The 16,538-nt window shown below is 40.4% G+C and overlaps 4 protein-coding genes across 4 annotated transcripts; 2 read left to right on the top strand and 2 right to left on the bottom strand.

Annotated features, from left to right (window-relative positions):
* The first annotated feature begins 139 nt into the window (after window positions 1–139).
* LOC137172293 (putative protein MSS51 homolog, mitochondrial) lies at window positions 140–4,061 on the top strand. The gene is made up of 7 exons (XM_067576632.1): window positions 140–1,196; window positions 1,372–1,551; window positions 2,102–2,251; window positions 2,338–2,462; window positions 2,569–3,132; window positions 3,219–3,312; window positions 3,844–4,061. The coding sequence occupies exons 1-7, from the start codon at window positions 1,141–1,143 to the stop codon at window positions 4,046–4,048; spliced, it is 1,374 nt and encodes a 457-aa protein (XP_067432733.1). The 5' UTR covers window positions 140–1,140; the 3' UTR covers window positions 4,049–4,061.
* Window positions 4,062–4,832: 771 nt separating this feature from the next.
* LOC137172297 (myeloid-associated differentiation marker-like protein 2) lies at window positions 4,833–5,996 on the bottom strand. Its single transcript, XM_067576635.1, has one exon. It carries the CDS (start codon window positions 5,713–5,715, stop codon window positions 4,858–4,860), a length of 858 nt encoding a protein of 285 aa, XP_067432736.1. The 5' UTR covers window positions 5,716–5,996; the 3' UTR covers window positions 4,833–4,857.
* A 185-nt stretch (window positions 5,997–6,181) lies between these two features.
* On the bottom strand, window positions 6,182–8,414 carry LOC137172296 (myeloid-associated differentiation marker-like protein 2). The gene has a single exon (XM_067576634.1). The coding sequence runs from the start codon at window positions 8,142–8,144 to the stop codon at window positions 7,248–7,250; it is 897 nt and encodes a 298-aa protein (XP_067432735.1). The 5' UTR covers window positions 8,145–8,414; the 3' UTR covers window positions 6,182–7,247.
* A 650-nt stretch (window positions 8,415–9,064) lies between these two features.
* Window positions 9,065–16,530, top strand: cog7 (component of oligomeric golgi complex 7). Its single transcript, XM_067575798.1, has 17 exons — window positions 9,065–9,575; window positions 10,912–11,060; window positions 11,303–11,419; window positions 11,664–11,832; window positions 11,998–12,080; window positions 12,211–12,333; window positions 12,782–12,980; window positions 13,080–13,207; window positions 13,344–13,498; window positions 13,623–13,739; window positions 13,840–13,905; window positions 14,034–14,220; window positions 14,310–14,450; window positions 14,632–14,715; window positions 14,958–15,072; window positions 15,176–15,319; window positions 15,681–16,530. Exons 1-17 carry the CDS (start codon window positions 9,410–9,412, stop codon window positions 15,845–15,847), a joined length of 2,310 nt encoding a protein of 769 aa, XP_067431899.1. The 5' UTR covers window positions 9,065–9,409; the 3' UTR covers window positions 15,848–16,530.
* The last annotated feature ends 8 nt before the right edge of the window (window positions 16,531–16,538 follow it).

Genomic DNA, 16,538 nt, shown 5'->3' with positions numbered 1-16,538 from the left:
GTTTATTTTTTTCTTCAATATTCATCTAGTCATTGCGTTCTTGTTGTCCTCCTTAATAGTGATAATAGTAATATGAAAGTGGTTATGTTTGAGTATTCTGAAATGTAATAAGCAGGCTATGAAACCTCTTGTATTTGTCTTTGGGACACTATTGTTTTCAGAGTTTTGTGTTACACAGGAGTGGGCTGCGCTCGAGGGTATTTGGACATTTTTCATGTGTTTGTTAAGCTCGAGAGCCCAGACAACACAAGATTAAACCGAGGACATGACATGTTTTTATGTGCTGAGTGGAAACTCTCCAAAAGCAATCATGCCTCTTCCCTATCTCTTAACAATAGAAAGGCCAAGCAGCATTTAAAGTTTTATTCAGGGTGGATTAACAATAACAGTAACACTTTACAATACAATGCAACACCGAAAACCAGCATGAGCCACAGGCTTAAAAACGACCATGAAATAAGTCACCTATCTGACACAGTCTCAACAAAGCTGAGCATTATAAGCATTATAACCACTTATTGCAGGCCTATTAGACACGATTGCTTTATATTGCAAGGCCAAAATCATAGGATTTTGCCTCTGTAGCAACTTTAAAAATACCACCTCGTCACTACAAAACTATCCCTACTAGATGCACTTTCTGCAAATATTTCAAATAAACATTGGTGTGTCCTCTAAACTCCTCTAAATTCTGTATGTATTCCAGCTTTCAGTCAAAAAGAGGAATGGCTTCATTTTCCTTAAATTTACCAGAAGTGAAGTAATACAGTACACAAGGGAATATGCTCAAATGAATTGGGATTCATTCTCATCACAATTATCTCACCATGTGCAGTGATGACACTTCAAAATCAACGATAAATGGAAAAACAAAAATATTCCCATATGAGCAAGACCAAATGCAAGACCTAATGGAAATTAGGGGTCCGTGTGTGAATCTGCTTTGGAAACGGCCATCTGTCGCCATGAAAAAAGTGAGTTTCTTGTTGGATTAATTCATGTGTAATTATAATTATTAATCAATCATGACACTGATGCCTATATGTTTAAACATAGTCCACCACTACTTATTGGTCTGCATGTGTTTGACTTCATGAATCCGGCGTTTTCTGTGCGACACTGACCTCTACTGGAGAAAAGATGCAAAAGCACAACGAAAATATAGGTGGCGGAATAATGGAATACCTGATGTCTCGGTGGGTCATCATTAAAAGTAATTAAAGTCTTAATTAAAATTAATTCCTCTAGAATCGTATCCTACAACCGTGGGTGGATTTATGGAATTATCTTTCCGTAAAAAAAAAAAACATGTGTCTGTACAGATCTGAATGTTTTTTTTGTTTTTTTTTAACATGGCTCATATATTTGCAGCTCCTGTGAGGTCAGAAATGGTCCAGACTTGTCAGAGCTTTCTAGAAGGGAAAGCACAGGTGTTATATCTGGCAGCGGCAGCCCGCAGCAGGCCGCTCATATCTCAAACCAGAACAGCAGCAGCAGCAGGAGAAGAAACACTAAGCAGCGTGTAAACCTCAACATGACGGAAACAGAGAAGTAAGTGGAATAAGTTTGGTACTTTAATATGAGGTATATTCCTAATTTTCCATGGCTACTTTAAGAACACACACACACACAAAGAAAGGTGTCTGAAGCCACGCGCAGCAGGAAGCGCCTCGTGCTCGTCAACAGTGACTGCTTGACATTTGAATGGCATTTTGAGATAGTAGCATGCCACCACAGCCTGGCTGTTTCATGCTTTTTTGCTCCCTGCTATTCACTCTCTGTCCGAGCTGTCACCATTAAGCTCCAGGCCCCATTTTCTGCAACATTATTATATGTAAAGTCACTATGTTATCTGCCTGTGCTGTCCCTACACTCCCCTCCTCCGACAGCAAATGTCCCAGTCTAAGAATAGAAAAGTGCAAGTCTCATTGGTGGCTGGTGGGAATACATGTGGTTATAAACTCAGTAGACAATTTAATATTTAGCATATTTGTTAATTTTTAACAAGGGTGATATTTGTGACTTTAATAATTAATAATCAGTTACTGGTCATTTACTCTAGTCCATTATATCTCTATTCTGCTTTCATTTCTCTCTCCAGAACTGGCCCAGACACCAAGGGTAAACCCATGGCCTTCCGGTCTCAAAAGGAGATGTTTGAGAAGATGGAGGAGTCTTTTAAGATCTGTGCACGTTGTGAGAAGCGGCCCAATCAACTTTCAAACCCACAAAGCCTGAAGCGTTGTTCCAGGTAAACAAAAACAAAGATCTGACCTATGCAACCTTCATCAGAGTTTACAATCACATATTTCTCACTTTTGTCCACTCTTTGCGCAGATGTCTAAATGTTTATTACTGCTGTAAAGAGTGTCAGAAGGACGACTGGCCCAAACATAAGAAGTTCTGCTCAGTTCTGCGTCAAGCTGCCATTGACAGAGTTGTGGAATGGCTTGTGTACAAAGGTAAAGTGTTATGAGTAGATAAGACATGTGCAAGAATGAAGTCATGGATTGGGTGTAGTTCTACTAAACTAATTTTAGTATTTTTTCTCCTTTGTCCCATCATCAGGAGTTCTTCCGTTCCCTACAGACAAATGGTCAAAGCCCCAGTCAGAGGTTAAGGGCTGGGATGACTGGCTCACCATGCAGGGAGATCTCACAGCTCGCCTTGATCCCATTTTGACCGGAGCAACCATGAAAGACTTGTGGACCAACGCCGGCAGGCCTCGACCCGTAGATGAGGACCTGAGGCAGTCACTGTGGAGGGTTTGCAGTGAGTTTTTCTCAAGGCCGCTGACCATAGCCTGGGGGATGAGGCTGTTTGGCCTTAAACCTTATTCCAAACCTCTCACTATTCACCTGGTGGGAGCAGGACACAGTGAGACACTGGCAGCCAGACTGACTGACTACGATGAGCTGAACAAGATGTTTCCTGGACACCAAGGCATAGAGGTAGTCATGGTGGGACCAGAGGTGATGGACGGCCCCATCATGAGGCCTCCACTTAGGGCGTTTGGCCCCAGGCAGAGGGTCTTCATCAGTGCCTATAAGGGTCTCTACCACCAGTTCTGGGAGGAGCTGGTGGAGAAAGAGGAAGCAGCCAAGCCGGACCTGGTGGTCGGGTTTAATCCTGGTGAGGACATCTTCCCTGTAGAATGTAATATCATATCATATATAATATCATTCTCCTATACATACTATTTTCTTTTTTGTGTCAAGGGTTTGATGCCAGTCAGGGTCTGGACCAGGGTTGGCTTCCAACACTTCTGCTTCTTAGGGATTATGAGATTCCTTCTCTTTTCACTGCTCTCAGGTGAGTGTTACAGACTAGTAGTCACACACTTAGCATATGTGTTGTAACAGAATTATAATAGCTAAATACAAAATGTTAAAGTCATTTATTGCAGCTGACAAATAGGAAATAAGTTGCAGATTACAGACTTCAATACAGTTATCAGATTACCAATTCTTAGAAAAAAATGCATTGGATTACAAGTTTACAGAGAGCATAATATGGCTTGAAATTGTCACTGTAGGTAATTACACTGCTAATTAACTAAATCATATAAAGTAACTTGTAATGTATTAAAATAATTACATATCCCTGCAGCTCTCCATCTGATTTCACAGTGAATATTATACAACTTGGCACATTGCTAGGATGTGTGTTATCTGCATTACTGTACAATGTCTTACACAAGTGTTTGAAAGTATGCAAATATACAGTTACAGTTAAGCAAGCTCACTGTTTGTTCTCTCGCTGCTCTCTTATCATCCATGGGAACTCATCCATGACATGTGCGACATGTAATGGCTGCTGGTGCTTCTTTTGCTCCTTCCACAGTGAGACAGAGATGACCTACTCCCTACAGATCCTGTTGGAGCTGGAGATGGATATGAAGGGAAGTGGAGCCAACCCTTTTGCATCATTGAAACCAGAAGCGGCGGGTTCGGATCCTAACAAGCCTCCCGTCTATTGCAACTCCCACTACTTCTCTTTTCAGGGTCTACTGGAGACTGTGGAGTTCGAGGAACCAGATGAGGCCTGAAGGAGCTAAGTGCTGCGGTGCGAAAACACACCTGACCGAAACTCAGATTTTTCTATGAAGCATTGATTTTTTTTTTAAGTCTCTATAAGCTATTTCATACATTCTAATCATGTATTACAGCTAAGTAGTGTTGTAAAGGTTAGCACCATTTTACTTTGATAGCATCTATGAGTGTTTGCTATGACATTTGCATTCACTATCTCACTTCCATGGCAGTCAACTGACAGAATTGTGTGATTTGAATTTCATGTATCTGAGCTATTGTTGTATTGGCAGAGATACAACAAAACTTTGTATCCACAGTCAAATGTCTACTGGTGTTGTAAGTCTACAATACGAATTATCCAAATATTTAATGTGAGAGAGACTGCATTGTCCACTCTGATCATACCACTGACTCAAACCCACTTTCATACATCATACACTTCTAATCATTTGTGACTAGAAGAAATGATACCCCAAAGTAAAATGGTACATTTTCATCATGAGGCTTGAGAATTAAGTATGAAATTTATTTGCAATTAACAATATGACATCACCAAAACAAGCTTTTTTTCAGCATATTGTCACCTGCTGATATGAACACTTGCATACTGCAATGCAGGATTTAATGCTATTTTTTAATGCGATTAAAAAAGTTTCATGTGTAATAAGTGTCAATCATTCATTACCTTACATACCTACACATACACAGCTATTGTCTGTTAAATATTCTCTTTATTGAATGGTCAACTTGCAAGTGAGGAACTGAAATCAACAATAGTAAATCAGTGTTTCCATCAATCTTTGAGCACGTCATGTCTATATTTTTAGCGAGCTTTAAAAGCCAAAACCAGATCTACAATGTAAAGGATAAGATTGATTATGGCTCCAACAGTAACAGCATTCAGGTCTGCAAAGGCACAACTGTGGCAGAAGTTGGTAGCATTGTATTCATAGCGGTAATAATAGCGTTTATAACCAAAGACACACCAAAGAATGATAGCGAGCAGGTACAACAGCACTGCCACGATGTCGAACACAAGCTCCAACTTATTCAGCCCGCACGGGACTAGACGCTGTAGTAGTTTGAGCAGATTGAGAATAATGATGATCACAGTGACGATCAGGCAAATGGCAAACACAACGATGCTGCATATCATCCCAGGCGGGTGATTGTACCATTCCAGTCTTACAAAGAAGTCATGGCCTGCAGTGATAATAATACAAGCTATAAAGGCTTCTGCTGTACGGAGAACTCCTCTCAGGCTGGAGAAGTAGCCACTTGGACACTTCATTTTTTGCATTATCGCATCAACCAGGAAGACCCCAGTGGCAACCAGGGAGAAGATGAAACACATGATGCTCGGAATGCAGGAGAGGCAGACGAAAATAGCTGCAAAGGCGACTGTGGCGGAGATGATCATCACAGTACACAGCAGGGTCAGCCCGCAGCACAGGTCAGCCCAGTTGGGTAGGAAGGCAGCCAGGAGGACATTCCACTTTTTGGCCTCCACCACAATCAGGACCAGGGGTACAATGATGCAGAAAACCCAGACAAACTCACACCAGATGCCCCATGGAATCATTACATGGCCCCTGAAGATGACGGCGACGAGAGATAAAGTGCTGAAGATTATTTCCAGGAGGTGCAAAATGCCCTGCAAGGATTTGAATGGGCCACACATGATGCTCAAATTAGGAAGCCCAGATCTTGAAAATAGGAAGAAGATGTCTCTATATTTATGCGAATACTCCAATCGCAAGATTAACTACACTTTATGCTACTTGATCAGTAATTGCCCTCGTCGCTACTGCTGCTCTGTTCTCAAGTTGAGATAGAGCTGAGTCTTATACAAAGGGCAGACATTATTTACATACCCAATCCTATTCAAATTTTTTAATTCATGAACTGCTCTTCAGACTCTGTCAGTGTGTTTTCCATGAAAAGGAAACTATTGTGCACACTGTCTGTTTGACAGTATGTTACCCCCAATAGACACTGTTGTTTATTTCTGCTTATCTAGAGTTTTTCCCTGCAATTCATGTCTATATTTATTGTAGTTTATTCAGTAATTTATTCAGTCAAAAATTTCAGAATCCAGCATCAGCTAATTATATCTATTCCCCCTATGTGTTGAGAATCAGTATGAAAAAGATGAATATCTTAAATCTTTCTGTTCTTATCTTTCATCTTCATTATCTTTGTCTTCCATGGACCACATACCTGAGATAAAGGGAAAACAGAATTGATTTTTTGTAACCATAACCAGATCTAAATCTCAAAATTTGAGATTTCTTGGAAATAACAAACTAAAAATAGAATTTTTAAACATTATTTATGAAGCTCTCCAAACAGACATATACACCCTATCTCTCTGTCTCTTTCACATACACATGTACATATTTTACCTGTAATTTTAGGCTTTTTCATCCGGTATTGAAAGAATGAGGTCATGCATACATCTTTATTTGAGAGTCACTTTAGTCCCATTGTGCACTGATGGCTTTTAGCATTCTGGCTTATATCAATGTTTGGATGATGGGGACAGATTTCAGGAAACATGTGTGTTCATCCATGTGCAGTCTCATTTTCATGGGTCATATTTCAGATTTACAATAAAATCACACCAACAGATTAGACAGTATAAAAATGTAAAATTACAAATAGATATTCATTTTAAGGTTAAATTATACATCATACATTGAATTTTCATACAGTAAAAATATACAATACGGCACATGGGACATGGGTTGTATTACATGTGATCATGTGTTAATCTGTTCCTTGTCAGTCTGTTTATTGACCCAAATTACATGTGATGCCTGATAAAATGTACCTTGCAGGTCTGGTTTTTTGAGTATGATCAGAAGTGGATGTTTAAAAATCTAATCTGTGATTGGTGTAGAGCTACAGTGCTGTTTCTTTTCAAATATAGGCTGTGGACACTCTGTAAAATAGCATCTGTTTGGTCCCAAATGTTGACAATGTGACTTCTGTGCACAGATCTGGGCTTTAAAAGCATTATTTACACTTTTTTTTTTTTTTTAGCTAGAAACTAAAATCTAGAATTCTCTACTCTTGACTTTTAATCCTGTGTGATGAGATGTGCAGTATTTACTTAGGTTTGTTTTTCCTTTGATGTGTGCATCAAATTTACATTTAATAGAAGTACGTAGTTGTTGAAAGGCACACTTAAACATCAAATCAGCAGTAAGCTTATGTGCTTTTAAAGCCACAGATACCAAGGAGGGTAAAAATGAGGTCCAGTGTGAAAAGAATGAGGTTCACATAGGTCATGAACGCAACCATAAACTGAATGGCCCAGATACAGAAGCTGGGTGGACAGTCACTGGGACGAGGATTGTTTTTGAACATAAAAATGGGCCACATGATAGCAGCAAATACATACAGCAAAACTGAGATCACCAGAAATATAAACACAAACCTGTCCAAGTTAAAGGGCAAACACTTCTTCAGTTTTTTGAGGATGTTGGTGGCTATGATTACAGGCAGGATGGGGAAAGGAATAGCATATGCTATAACACACAAGATCAGAGCCGGCTTGTCTCTGTAACCAGTCAGTGATATAAAAATCATGCAGCTCACAAATGCCTCCAAAACTTTCCAGAATCCAGGCAGAGCAGCCAGGTAGCTCCCTTTCTTCTTGTCCACAAATTTATCCTTCACCACCTCAAGCAGGTAGGCTAAGCCACACAAGAAAGCACATATAGTCACTATCCAGCCGTACAGGCATTTCAGGCATGCATAGAAGTTGGCATAGGTGATAGCCACAGAGACAGTCATGAGCGCAGAGGACATGGCCATCCCTGTGGCGAAGTCAGGCCAGTCCAGGCAAAACATATTGAGTATTATATCCAGCTTGAACATCTCAATGAGGGTGATGATGAGGGTCATGATGGGGCAGAAGGCCCAGGTGAACATGGCGTAGTTCCAGTAGGTATGGCTGCTCCCTCCTCTGAAGGCACCCAGGAGAAAGGTGACCAGACACAGAATGATCTGAGCCATGTGGAGCCCACCTCGGCCGGACATCAGAGTAGAAGGAGAAAACACAGCTTTGGACATTGTGTCCTTAATACTATCCATTATTCCCATCTCTCTTTGAATGAGCAGAAGTGCTGTTGAAACACCTTCACTGTGTACGTCCTCACAGGCAGCTGCTAGAGACTGAAATGAGATGTGTTTTCAGTTGTTTTACTGCCTCCAACTGCCTTTCCCACAGTCCTCTGGTTAGATAATATTCATAAAACAGAAGATGAGTAGTGATAAATGTCAACTGCAGCACATATGAAATGAATGAAATCCTTTGTCTCTGAGAGCATGACTATGTAAAGGGATATTATTATGTTATAGTAATTTAATATTTTTTGTTGTCTTTGTGTCCTTTTTCAATAAAACTTTAATAAAATATATAATTTCTAGGTGTAGGATGTTTTTTTCTACATGAAACCACAATGAGCAGTGAAATAAAGAAGAGGATTTCCAGTGATGTCATTCTTTGCTGCCTGATCAACAGTACATTTATCCTGGTCCTGCAAGAAGCAATGCTCTTTTTTTCTTTTTTGACTCAAGTTGCATCACCAGTAGACCCAGATGTGACGTGCCTGCTATCCGAAATGAGATCCATTGGCTGTGTGTCTGTGCTGGTTTAATGATTGTTAGCCTAAAGACATTGATGCATATTCAATGAATTAAACTGTAAAACTTAGTAACTTCAGCCATTTGATGGGTGGAGCATGTTTGGGCCTGGAAGGAGTCCTGTGAGTCAAATTCAGAGCAAAGAAGTCCAATAAAAAAAAAAGTTAAAAGTTTCTGCACGGACGTACTTATATGTGGCACATCTTTAAGTCCTCCCAATGGATGTATCATGGTTCTCCCCTCTTTTTTCTTTACCAAACACGATACATCTTAATTTTTTAAACAAAAATATTAAAATTTTGTAGACGAAATATGCTTTACTCTCTTTACAGGATTTAGAAGACACGGCGGGTCAGTTTGTCGTGCTGGCGCTTGTTTCTGCGGAAGATAAATAACAGGAAGCACAAAAAGGAAGTTGTTGTCAAGTGTCACTTGCACTGCTAGCATCCAACATAGAGAATATGTCTCTACTTTTCCCCTTTTAATGCTGTGGACGTTTAAAAATCAACTCTGGAGGAGGCCGTTGCCTTGTTGGAACTGTATTTAGTTGTAATGATCATTTCATTTTCCTGGGCTATTTATTTTATATTCGTGTCGAAGCCTTTGTTTGGGAAAAATTAGCTAAAGCTGGCGTTAGCAATGGGTCGATGACAGACTGCAGCAGAAGAGTTTGGCTGAACAAGGCTCGGCTTCTTGTATTGGTCAAACTGTGAAGGGGCAAAATGGATTTCTCTAAATTCCTGGATGATGATTTTGATGTGAAAGACTGGGTAAACGGCGCCTTCAGGGTGGTGCAGAAGGACGCGCCGGGGAAGGCGGACACACACGCAGCCACACTGGTCATGAAACTGCAGCTATTCATCCAGGAAGTCAACAATGCTATTGAAGGTTAGTAGTTACAGTAAACTAATGACACGTTGCATAGAAACACTTTAAGAGACTGTAGCTGTTGTTTTACAGACCTCAGTTGCCATTTTATTAGGTACACCAAGCTAAAATAAATGCAAGAGCTATGCAATGAATCCCATTTGACTGCATTGTTTCTAATATAAAGTATATACACTCACCAACCACTTTATTATTGTGCAATTTAATGCAGCAGCTCTGCCATTAATTTCCACTATGAAGCTTATACATTTTCAGTTTTTGCTGACATTGTCAGAAAGGTGATAATTCTAGAGCCACTAAACCGGAGTCAGATTCCTTGTATGTGTTAACATATGTTACTTGGCCAATAAAGATGATATGTTAATATCTTGTTCACTCTATTTATGTTAATGAGGGTAGACTAAATATTAGAAACACTTCTCAGTATAACACAAATTCAATTCAACAGCAACACAAAGCACAGCCTCCAAAATGACCATGAAGTCCATAAAGTTAAAAAATCAACACCTGTTTTCATTATAACATATTATATGACAATGATACTTTATAAATAAAACTTTGCTGCATTTAATCCACACTATAGGCCATTATATACATAATGATAAATTATCACAATTATAAGTTATCCAGTGAGTTGTTTTACTTCCAAAAGTCAATTTGATGTATCCACCTTTTCAAATTTGAATGTTTAGTGGTCGTCTTAATCTTCTGCAAATGTAAAACGGTTGTCTTTACGTTTTGGATGATTGGTTGCACAAAACAGGACATTTGAGGATGTCACCTTTTGGCTTTTGAAACCATTTTTTGACATCTTACAGACAAAACGATGAATCAGTTATTTGAGAAAATAAGCAACAGATATATCAATAAAAGCTTGTAACCCTAAATCAACAACATCAAATGAATTACATGCAGAGGACACCAACAAAGTTCATATAAAAAGCTTTGATCAATATTTACGCAATATAGAAACTGCTTTAAAGGATTTTTCTGTATGTGTGTTTATCTATATGGACCGATCCTAACTATAATTTTGCATGGTTTCATTATGTGAGCAGAGATCATTTAAGGTCAACACTGTTTATGTGAATCCATTATATACAGTGACCTGATGACTGAGTTACTGCTAATGTGCAGCCTCTGGTAGAAACATGATGACAGTAAAAAGCTATCAGATGTTGAGATAGCAGTGCCATTTACTCTGTTAGTCTTGAATCCTATCAAGGAAATTTGCACATGTTGATGGCTGGCAATTTCGAGCATCAAGTATGAGACACTCTTGTTACTGTGTGTCTTTTACTGACTGAAAGACTACTGACTGTATGTCTTTGTGTAGAGAGCAGTAATCAGGCCGTCCAAAATATGCCCAGAGTGCTGCGAGATGTTGAGGCTGTGAAACAGGAGGCTTCCTTCCTAAAGGAGCAAATGGTCCTGGTGAAAGAGGACATCAAGAAGTTTGAGCAGGACACTGTGCAGTCCATGCAGGTGTGTGAGAAGATCCATCACTATGTCATTACTACATAAATAGCATATGTGTACTTGTGTAGTATATTCAGGGTTCACAAGTAACATACTGTATGTAAAAGAAAGATACAAATCTACTATTTTGACTCTTAAAGTGTTTACCTGATATTATATTATTGAAATAATTGCTTCAATAATAAGCACTATAACAGTCAACGTCTGATAGTACATGACTTGTATTTGGTGTGGATATTTTTCACCAGGTCCTGGTGGAGATTGATCAAGTGAAAGGTCGCATGCAGCTGGCAGCTGAGGCACTGCAGGAGGCAGATAAATGGAGCACATTGAGCGCAGACATTGAGGAGACCTTCAAAACACAGGTACAAAAGAAAGATATGGCCACAAGACTCCACTTCTTATTGTTTGTGACTGGCTTGCTGCTTCATAATAATGAACCTTTTGTTATGGTAGCTACAATAAACTGGTCAGCTTTCTTTTTCATTTATATTCATGGGTTTTACATCAAACCATATTGTATTGTGTATTAACATATTGATAGATAACCATATTGGTAGATTATGTATTCAACATCATCTAGATATTTCTGTTCTTTTCTTCTTCCAGGACCTTGCAGTGATCTCCTCCAAGCTGACTAGCATGCAGAACAGTCTGGCAATGCTGGTGGACACACCAGACTATTCAGAGAAGTGTGTCCACCTGGAGGCTCTGAAAAACAGACTGGAGGCGTTGGCCAGCCCCCAGATAGTAGCAACCTTTAATTCCATGTCTATAGGTAAGAGCCCAGTAGAAAAATGTGTTTTTCAGAAGAGTTTCCCAAAGCAAATGTATTTCATTTTTTTATTCACTGTAGTGTTTCAGTGTTTATTTTTATTTTTATTTTTTATCATCATCTGATGAGTATGTCTATTTAATTTTCATGTTCACCATTTCTCTGCAGACCAAGCCAAGCTGTTTGTTAAAGTCTTCACAGAAATAGATAGAATGCCACAGCTCCTCGCCTACTACTACAAGTGTCACAAGGTAAGTGGTTAAGTCCTAATCATCAGTCAGTAATCTCATCATAAAACCACATTCTTATACGTTTATCTCTTTGGTGTGAGCGTACAATGTATGTATTTGTGAATGAATGTCTATCTCTCGGTATCTCCAGGGCCAGTTAGTGAGCATGTGGCAAGATCTCTCTCAGAGCGAGCTCAGTCTGAACCAGCAGCTTTCCGAATTCTACGACACCTTGCTCTCCACGTGGCACGCTCAGCTCCAGTGGAGCAGCCAGGTCAGACACACCACTGCGACACAAGAGACACTTAACCAGTTGCTCTGCAGTTATAACTAGAAACAATACTAACACGCTGTTTGAAATTGCCGGACAGTAGTCAGTGAATTGAGTTGAGCAAACAACTCAAATTAAGTTGTTTTCTTTTCTTCTACAGTCTTATTATGAACTCATTATTGATTATGAATATTTAAAACTAATTGGTAGAGACTCATTTAAAGTTTCATTTGATTAACACATGCATGAATTAAAAGGTTGAGTAACTGCTTTGACATACTTTCCAAGTCTAACACATTTTTTAAGGTAATAAATGCTACCTGCACCATAAAACATTGCCTTGCAGTATAAAAAAATGTGTTGATCTTAGTTGTTCTAAAATTCATGTGGGTCAATGCATCGCTGCCTACGCTGAGCATGTACACATTACCCGTATTTCAATACCTACCAGGTGTTCAAGAACCCTTACGAGGTGGTGACAGTGTTGCTGATCCAGACTCTGGGGGCCATGGTCCCATCCATCCCCGTGTGCCTGAGCACGGCCATGGACCGGGCGGCTCAAGAGCAGCGTCTCGACACCCTGCTGGAACTCAACAACACCACGTCCACATTCGGACACAGCCTGGAGGCCGCCATGCTGCCACACCTGGGTCTGTACAAAGCAGAGGAATGACAGCTAAAACAATTCAACCGTAGATACTGCAGATGTGGTGGAAGTGGTCGTCATATTCTCTCTGTGTCATTTCCAGGTGAGCATAACCTACTGAAGGTGAACGAGCTCGTCTGTGCGCTGTACGACCCCTATAAGTCTTACCAGCTACAGTATGGAGATCTGGAGGAAGCTCACCTCCTCATCCAGATCAGTGCTGTTCCTTTGGTGAGACACCACACACACACACACACAATATATAATAGCTTTGCACCCAGAATTTTGATTTTATTCACCTTGTATTTTTATATTTTCTCTGTGTTTGTGTTTTGTGTCACATCTCCATATTGTCCCCTATCTTTAGGAACATGGGGAGGTAATTGATTGTGTAGAAGAGCTGAGCCACTCTGTTGGCAAACTGTTCGGCCTGGCCAGCGCCGCTGTGGACCGCTGTGTCAAACTGACTGACGGACTGGCTGTGTGCGGCCTCCTCAAAGCTCTCAAAGCCCTCTTCACCAAGTAGATATCCTTCACTCTCACGCAAAGTCTTATTAAATACTTTGCCTCATTTTACTGTGTATGGATGTGTTTTGGTTTTTTTTGGACTGATTTATACATTGTGTTAACATTATGCTTTTTCTAGGTATGTGTCTGACTTCTCCACAACGTTGCAGTCAATCAGGAAGAAGTGCAAACTGGAGGACACACCCAGTTCATCTGTTTTCCAGGAGGACTGGACAGCCTTCCAGAACTCAGTCAGGTTAATACGCTTTTACATTCGGGATCATTTGATAAAAACACAAATTTTTACACCAAAAGTTGTGTCTGTGCATTTAATATGTTTCTATTGTGTTTTGCAGAATTATTGCCACTTGTGGAGAGTTACTCAGACAGTGTGGCGCCTTTGAGCAACAGCTGTCAAACAAGTAAGAGAAATATTTTAACTTTGTCTCATAAGGGACATCAGAGACGAGCATGCTGTTATCTAGGCACATTCTCACATTTTTGTAATTGCATGAATTCTCTGTAATCAATCAATCAATCCCTCCTGTAGGATACTGGGTACAGCAGGTAAGTACTTGTCAGAGTCGTACAGCCCCCGCAGCCTGGCAGGCATCCAGGAGGCCAGCTCCACAGAGAGGAAGAGCACCACCAAGAACCCCTGGCAGGAATACAACTACCTTCAGAGGGGCAGCATGGCTGAATACAACAGCCTGATGGAAGTCCTCTACTCATTAAAGGTACGGAGCAGGGCTCGGTGTTGGAATACGTATTAAATCTGTATATGATGTTTATTCTCATGCATCCGTTTCCCCCCCTTGTCTTGCAGGAGAAAGGCACAGGCAACTCCAGCCTGTTAGCTGAGCCCAGAGCAGCTCTGACCAGACTCAACCAGCAGGCCAATCAGCTGGCCTTCGACTCGGTCTTCCTACAGATCAAACACCAGCTCTGCCTCGTCTCCAAGATGGAGGTGAGCAAGTGTCAAGTTTCTCCCATGATTTGATTTGATTGTCAGGATTTGAGTGCTTCGCTAAGACCTAATGGATTATATGTGTGTGTGTGTATGTGTGTGTGCGTGTCTGCATTTGAGTGTGTGACGTATCTAATTGAATCTCATCTCATACTGTGTCATTCGTGCCCTTTGTGCTCAGAGTCAAGAGTCACCTGGTTTTGGAGAGAGCTACACAGAGGACCTGCCTACTTTCAGCCTGTCACCGCAAGAATACATCACAAATGTTAGTTAGCTTTGATCTGAATATAAGTCATGACATTTAATGTAAATAATCACTAAATCATAACTGATGTAATTTAAGCATGTAGTGCAGATTAATACAAAAAACCCCCATGAGGATGTAATCTCATAAAATAAAGTCAATGTCTTTTCATACATATTTTACAGCTAATAGAAGTATGGTGCTTATGATACTGTAGCTCCCAGACAGCCAGACATATTAATGACTCTGTTTTACTCTTTCAGATAGGTCAGTACCTGATGTCTCTGCCGCTCCACTTGGAACCATTTGTGACACAGGAGGATCCGGCGCTAGAGATGGCCCTACACGCCGGGAAGCTGCCATTCCCTCCAGAGCAAGGTTACTGACCATCCACCCTGATTCTCCTCTCAATCCATCTCTCTTCTTGTTCCTTTCATACCCCTGTAAGCTGTTTTGAAACAAGCCCTTCCTTGTGTCTCAGGCGACGACCTTCCCGAACTGGACAACACCGCAGACTACTGGCTGGGCTCCATCGCTCGGGCAACCATGCAGACGTACTGCGATGCCATGCTGCTTATCCCCCAACTGAGCCCCCATTCCACTAAACAGCTGGCCACAGATATCGGTACAATAACCACACCTTCATATCTCACATGTTAGAGATCTCTTATGATAGCTGAGCTGCTGTTGTATTAGCATTTCATCAAGTGAAAATTTTGTAATTTGGCAAAGTTAAAGTTTTTCTAAATAATTCTACAGCTTATTATTTGACTACCAGCTTTTATTTGAGAGTTAACAATGTGAAAAACCATTTAATCATGTGAATGAAATTATGAAAATGACCAAAATGAAGGTAAGAGGGTTTCACACAACAGTGATATGTAATTGCATTGTTATTAATACTAACAAAGAACGATTAAATGAAGTTACTGCTCCCAGTTACAATAAAGTAATTTGAGGTGATGACCCCTGTTCCTGATCCACAGACTATCTGAGCAACGTGATGGACGCTCTGGGCCTGCAGCCCTCCCGCACCCTCCAGCAAATCCTCACCCTATTGAGAGCCAAACCAGAAGACTACAGACAGACCGCCAAACTGTTGCCTCGTCGACTGGCCTCCACCATCGCGGCCCTCCGCTGCATCGACTACTAACAGCAACAAACCGAGTGGAAGACTGACTGTGTAGGTACAGGGGGCTGTCACAGAGGCGCTGCAGACTAGCTGGCTTCTTCGACAAAACGCAGAGGAACGTGATGTCATTTACAGCTCCTTGAGTCTCAGATTTCCTTGTAATGATTCCCGCTTAGGGTTGCGGCATTGTAGGACACTCCTGTCCAAATAGGTATGGGATTTATGGGAATGCTAAGAGATAGAAATCAGGATGGTTCTGACTTTTCTTTTTTATACTGCAGTTACTTTACATGATGACTTTCAATGATCACCAGTGATGATGCCTTCAAGTCAAGCCAAAAGGTGAAAGTGTCTTGGCTTAAACATCTTTAGCTTTTGCACTTATTAGTTGCAGAACATCTAAGGGAATAACAAAATGTACATCAGGGGATGTTTGAGAGCATTTGAAATCTGATTGATTTATTTGTTGTTAATTATTTGTCATACTAATATAATTCATCTATAATATTAAGTTATATTAGGTAATATTTCTGATATGAGCTGTACAGTTTTCTGTTAACCGAGCTTCATATTCAGCCGTTTACTCAATGAAGGTGATATTTCTTTCTCTTGTTGTGGTAGGCGGTGGACAAAGAATATGGATGTGGATATTCTTCCATGTAGTGTCTTGAAAATCTGTACATAAAACATTTACATCAACACTATCATGTAG

Source organism: Thunnus thynnus, chromosome 20, assembly GCF_963924715.1.
Source record: "Thunnus thynnus chromosome 20, fThuThy2.1, whole genome shotgun sequence".
NCBI classification, from domain to species: Eukaryota; Metazoa; Chordata; class Actinopteri; order Scombriformes; family Scombridae; genus Thunnus; species Thunnus thynnus.
The sequence above is the reverse complement of the archived record's forward strand: the minus strand, read 5'-3'. Positions and strand labels throughout refer to the sequence as shown.

What these genes read in the sequence shown, in the direction of transcription:
- cog7 (XM_067575798.1), top strand. Translation starts at nt 9,410, where the DNA reads ATGGATTTCTCTAAATTCCTGGATGATGATTTTGATGTGAAAGACTGG. An exon ending in GCCTTCCAGAACTCAGTCAG is followed by an intron (nt 13,740 to 13,839) that starts GTTAATACGCTT and finishes TGTGTTTTGCAG; the next exon opens with AATTATTGCCACTTGTGGAG. An exon ending in ACAGCTGGCCACAGATATCG is followed by an intron (nt 15,320 to 15,680) that starts GTACAATAACCA and finishes CCTGATCCACAG; the next exon opens with ACTATCTGAGCAACGTGATG.
- LOC137172297 (XM_067576635.1), bottom strand. Translation starts at nt 5,715, where the DNA reads ATGTGTGGCCCATTCAAATCCTTGCAGGGCATTTTGCACCTCCTGGAA.
- LOC137172296 (XM_067576634.1), bottom strand. Translation starts at nt 8,144, where the DNA reads ATGGGAATAATGGATAGTATTAAGGACACAATGTCCAAAGCTGTGTTT.
- LOC137172293 (XM_067576632.1), top strand. Translation starts at nt 1,141, where the DNA reads ATGCAAAAGCACAACGAAAATATAGGTGGCGGAATAATGGAATACCTG. An exon ending in ATGGAATACCTGATGTCTCG is followed by an intron (nt 1,197 to 1,371) that starts GTGGGTCATCAT and finishes ATATATTTGCAG; the next exon opens with CTCCTGTGAGGTCAGAAATG. An exon ending in GGAATGGCTTGTGTACAAAG is followed by an intron (nt 2,463 to 2,568) that starts GTAAAGTGTTAT and finishes TCCCATCATCAG; the next exon opens with GAGTTCTTCCGTTCCCTACA.